At 43.1% G+C, this 6,000-nt stretch overlaps 1 protein-coding gene across 1 annotated transcript in view; it reads right to left on the reverse strand.

The window, feature by feature from the left end:
- Positions 1–4,322, reverse strand: part of tmem72 (transmembrane protein 72) — a gene marked incomplete at both ends in the record, with an annotated part of 64,163 nt that extends 59,841 nt beyond the window's left edge. Inside the window, one exon of the mRNA XM_084321865.1 lies at positions 4,250–4,322. Within this exon, the coding sequence (XP_084177991.1) occupies positions 4,250–4,322 (73 nt within the window). The remainder of the gene's footprint in view (positions 1–4,249) is intronic.
- Between the last annotated feature and the right edge of the window lie 1,678 nt (positions 4,323–6,000).

The raw sequence follows: 6,000 nt of genomic DNA on the forward strand, positions 1-6,000 counted from the left end.
CCCTGTACCTCCGAAAGTGAGAGATGTGGCTATTGTCTCGATCAGACAATGGAAGGTTAGATTCTTCCACAAACCCAAGCTATTTTCTGGGAGGTAGCAACTCCCTCTAAGCAGGCTGTCGCAGGATGAACACCGTGAACATGTGGAAGTAATTGAGTCGAATTTACCAGAAAGGCAGAGATAGAATCTGGACCCTGAGGGGCTGTAGCTTGGATCAGGGGCTCGTGTCTAAATGGGCTCTGAGAGTTTATAGAGTGTGAGAAGAATTAACTCTACTTAAGACTCTACACCCACTGGAAATTAACTATGACGTGCACTGCACACACATTGTGCACCGTACAGTATGTCTGTGTCTATAGCACACATACTGGGCACTGTACGTCTGTGTCTATAGCACACACACTGGGCACTGTACGTCTGTGTCTATAGCACACACACTGTGCACTGTACGTCTGTGTCTATAGCACACACACTGGGCACTGTACAGTATGTCTGTGTCTATAGCACACACACTGGGCACTGTACGTCTGTGTCTATAGCACACACACTGGGCACTGTACAGTATGTCTGTGTCTATAGCACACACACTGTGCACTGTACGTCTGTGTCTATAGCACACACACTGGGCACTGTACGTCTGTGTCTATAGCACACACACTGGGCACTGTATGTCTGTGTCTATAGCACACACACTGGGCACTGTACGTCTGTGTCTATAGCACACACACTGGGCACTGTACAGTATGTCTGTGTCTATAGCACACACACTGTGCACTGTACGTCTGTGTCTATAGCACACACACTGGGCACTGTACGTCTGTGTCTATAGCACACACACTGGGCACTGTATGTCTGTGTCTATAGCACACACACTGGGCACTGTACGTCTGTGTCTATAGCACACACACTGGGCACTGTACAGTATGTCTGTGTCTATAGCACACACACTGTGCACTGTACGTCTGTGTCTATAGCACACACACTGGGCACTGTACGTCTGTGTCTATAGCACACACACTGTGCACTGTACGTCTGTGTCTATAGCACACACACTGTGCACTGTACGTCTGTGTCTATAGCACACACACTGTGCACTGTACAGTACGTCTGTGTCTATAGCACACACATAAACACAGACCCACAGGGATGTGCACGTAAGCATATGCACACTTTTGTTTTCAATTCAGTTTAGTTTTGGTTCGTTTCCAGCATGGGTTTGCTAGTTTCAGTTTAGTTGTTATTGTTAAGATTTTTTTTGTTTTAGTTTAGTTTTTATTAGTTTCAGTATTCGTTTTTATAATATAATAATATAATAATAATATATTACTATTATTATTATTATTATTATTATTATTATTATTATTATTATTATTATTATTATTATTATTATTATTATTATTATTATTATTATTATTATTATTATTATTATTATTATTATTATTATTATTATTATTATTATTATTATTATTATTATTATTATTATTATTATTATTATTATTATTATTATTATTATTATTATTATTATTATTATTATTATTATTATTATTATTATTATTATTTATTTTTATTTTTAAATATGGGTGGTATTTGACTGGTGTAATACAAACACATGACTTTGTGAAGGCAATTGACTGACAGTCATGTAGATCCCAGTCTTAATTAATAAACATATGCACCCAATGTTTCCTCATGCTTGCTGTGTTGACACATTTGACCCGACAGACTATTCTATGTATATTTTACACACACACACACACGCACGCACGCACGCACGCACGCACGCACGCACGCACGCACGCACGCACGCACGCACGCACGCACGCACACACACACACACACACGCACGCACGCACGCACACACACACACACACACACAGATACTTTGAATAATTAATTTATGTTATATTAATTACAAACTGGCAGGGGACATACACATTGTAAATGCATTCAGATATCTAGAGACCTGTACCTACGTTATATATCCATTCAACTGACAACCAGGTCAACCACAATCATACAATATAGTATAATATTATAGACCACACATTAACAGTGCTTCAAGGCAACAGAAAGCAGTGTCTGTAGACTCTAGAGTCTAGATGCACACACACACATGCTCACATGCTCACATGCACACACACACACATGCTCACATGCTCACATACACGTGCATGAACACACACATGCAGTACAATACAGCCAGACAGTTATTTACCCCATGTAGTTTTATTGTGGCCGGGGGAGCTGTATTCATCCTCTCCCTGTCTGACTGGCTCTCGGGAGCCCTCTGGGGGTAGTAGTAAGTAAAAAGAGATTCTGGGAAGGTTGGGGCAAGCGTTAAATTGGAGTTTCCAAACTATTCCCTGTTGCAACTATTCCCCATCATAACTATTCCCCATCACAACTATTCCCTGTCACAACTATTCCCGTCACAATTATTCCCCCGTCACAACTATTCCCTGTCACAATTATTCCCTGTCACAATTATTCCCCGTCACAACTATTCCCTGTCACAACTAGTATTCCCTGTCACAACTATTCCCTGTCACAAGTATTCCCTGTCACAACTATTCCCTGTCACAATTATTCCCTGTCACAATTATTCCCCGTCACAACTATTCCCTGTCACAACTAGTATTCCCCGTCACAACTATTCCCTGTCATACAACTATTCCCTGTCACAACTATTCCCTGTTGCAACTATTCCCCGTCACAACTATTCCCTGTCACAATTATTCCCTGTCACAACTAGTATTCCCTGTCACAACTATTCCCTGTCACAAGTATTCCCCGTCACAACTATTCCCTGTCACACAACTATTCCCTGTCACAACTATTCCCTGTTGCAACTATTCCCCTTCACAACTATTCCCTGTCACAACTATTCCCCGTCACAAGTATTCCCTGTCACAACTATTCCCCATCACAACTATTCCCTGTCACAACTATTCCCTGTCACAACTACTGTATTCCCTGTCACAACTATTCCCCTTCACAACTATTCCCTGTCACAACTATTCCCCGTCACAACTATTCCCCGTCACAACTATTCCCCGTCACAACTATTCCCGTCACAATTATTCCCCCGTCACAACTATTCCCTGTCACAAGTATTCCCCGTCACAACTATTCCCTGTCACACAACTATTCCCTGTCACAACTATTCCCTGTTGCAACTATTCCCCGTCACAACTATTCCCTGTCACAATTATTCCCTGTCACAACTACTGTATTCCCTGTCACAACTATTCCCCTTCACAACTATTCCCCATCACAACTATTCCCTGTCACAACTATTCCCCATCACAACTATTCCCTGTCACAACTATTCCCTGTCACAACTATTCCCTGTCACAATTATTCCCTGTCACAACTATTCCCTGTCACAACTATTTCCCTTCACAACTATTCCCTGTCACAACTATTCCCCGTCACAACTATTCCCTGTCACAACTATTCCCCGTCACAAGTATTCCCTGTCACAACTATTCCCCATCACAACTATTCCCTGTCACAACTATTCCCTGTCACAACTATTCCCCTTCACAACTATTCCCTGTCACAACTATTCCCCGTCACAACTATTCCCCATCACAACTATTCCCTGTCACAACTATTCCCAGTCACAACTATTCCCCGTCACAACTATTCCCTGTCACAACTATTCCCTGTCACAACTATTCCCCTTCACAACTATTCCCAGTCACAACTATTCCCCGTCACAACTATTCCCTGTCACAACTATTCCCCGTCACAACTATTCCCTGTCACAACTATTCCCTGTCACAACTATTCCCAGTCACAACTATTCCCCGTCACAACTATTCCCCGTCACAACTATTCCCTGTCACAACTATTCCCCTTCACAACTATTCCCTGTCACAACTATTCCCTGTCACAACTATTCCCTGTCACAACTATTCCCCGTCACAACTATTCCCTGTCACAACTATTCCCTGTCACAACTATTCCCTGCGAGCCACCCCACAATTCCCCAGGGACGTCATCTGATGAGGATTTTGTTGTGGGATATGATGTTTTAGCAGACACAGTTTGATGTTACTGTAGCACAGACCGTCCTATAGCTGTGTATATTGTAGGGTAGATGGGGAATAACAGTGGGGACAGACCCTTGATTCAAATGGCCATTATGGTAGCTAAAACAATTTAATAATATTATTATTATATTATTATTATATCTTTATATTCATAGTCTATTTTATCTTTATATTGTGTTTTTTTGACCTACCTGCTGATGTCGAGATACCCAGGATCCTACAGGTGCATTCCACCACAACCCACCACGCTCTCTCCACGCCCATGTCTCCCGCTCCGTCTCTCGTCTCCTCCTCTCGCCTCCTTCCTTCAAACCTAGCGCTTCTTAGAGATTCTCCGGTCTCTAACGAAGCTTGCTGGTGTAGAAACATAATGTTTGACTGTGAGCCGAATGAATAGAAGTTGTAAAAAAAAAAAAAAGAAAAGAAGGACTATCAGACTAGTTCCTCTAATCACTAATCCAGCATTTCATAGAGACATAGATTTGACTATGAGTCTGGTGGATAGAGGTAGTTAGCAGAGTGTAACCCGTCCAGCAGCAGCATGGTGTGCCGTCTCTAAGCCAGGGTGAGGTGAACCACAGAGGGCTGGTGACCGGGTGCCCCTGTTGCTCCAGCCATGTTTAATCTGCCTAACAACACTGGGTACACACAAATACACACTAACACACACACACACACACACACACACACACACACACACACACACACACACACACACACACACACACACACACACACACACACACACACACACACACACACACACACACACACACACACACACACACACACGCACACACGCACACACGCATACACACACACACACACACACACACACACACACACACACACACACGCACACATGCACACACGCACACATGCACACCCACACACGAGCGCGCGCAGCGTTCACATACCTACTGTACTTACTTACTTAGCTTACTGCTACAGGTCACACACATCACACATGCACACAAACACACACATTGATCAGACACAAACTGCACACAGACAGAATTTCTCTCTCACACACACATGTACACACATTGTGACAGATCTCCTCCCCCCTCCCATGGATATGTGAAGGGTGGGAGATACTTCTGCCACGGAAGGAGTAGAGTCAATTAGGTAGCTGATTAGTACTGATAGAACACACCTCATTAGTCCACCCACATCTCACATGCACACACCCAGTCCCACACACTACATAACCACTAGGTTAGAAAGGAGTAAGTTGAGCGGAGGTGAGGTTGGAGTAGTTGTATTGAGAGAGAGAGAGATTGTGTATTCGGAGTTGTGAAGGTGAGAGGAAGTAATAGGAGAGGTAAAGGCGAGTAGGTGTTCTTTGTGTACTGGACCCTGGACTGGCTAATATACCCCCTTGTGTACTGACCATGGACTGGACGACTACCCCGAATTGTGAACAATCCCTTTTTCTGTCGGCGTGTAAGGGTTCGGTGTGAGGGTAGGTGAGGAGACCCCAAATGCTGAACACGATCAGAGAGAGTAGAGGCAGAGACGACGGAATGAAAATGAACAGGCTTTTACTGAGCAGTTGCAAACAAACAGTGATACACGTTAAAACGGTAACAAACAAAAGCGAACTGCAAAACCCGAAAATAAAACTCAGCAGTGCTGGAAAAAAGTGGACTAGTAATAAGGAACGGACTCACAGGGAAATACAGGAGTGAAGGTGAACAGAGTACGACCAAACACAAGTGTAGAACAACAAAACAAAGGCAATGGCGCGACAGGGAAGTGAGAAACGGGCAGGAATAAATACTGCCCGTGATTACTGATGAGCGCCAGCTGGTTTAAGACCATGAACATGACCAAGACTGGTGAACACAAAGTAATAGTAAAAAGAAAACTCACATCACAAATATAAGCATGTGTAAAGGGATTATCTTACTGGAAACATATGTAAAGGGAATATCACCAC

This window comes from Notolepis coatsorum, assembly GCF_963971535.1.
Source record: "Notolepis coatsorum genome assembly, chromosome: 9".
NCBI classification, from domain to species: Eukaryota; Metazoa; Chordata; class Actinopteri; order Aulopiformes; family Paralepididae; genus Notolepis; species Notolepis coatsorum.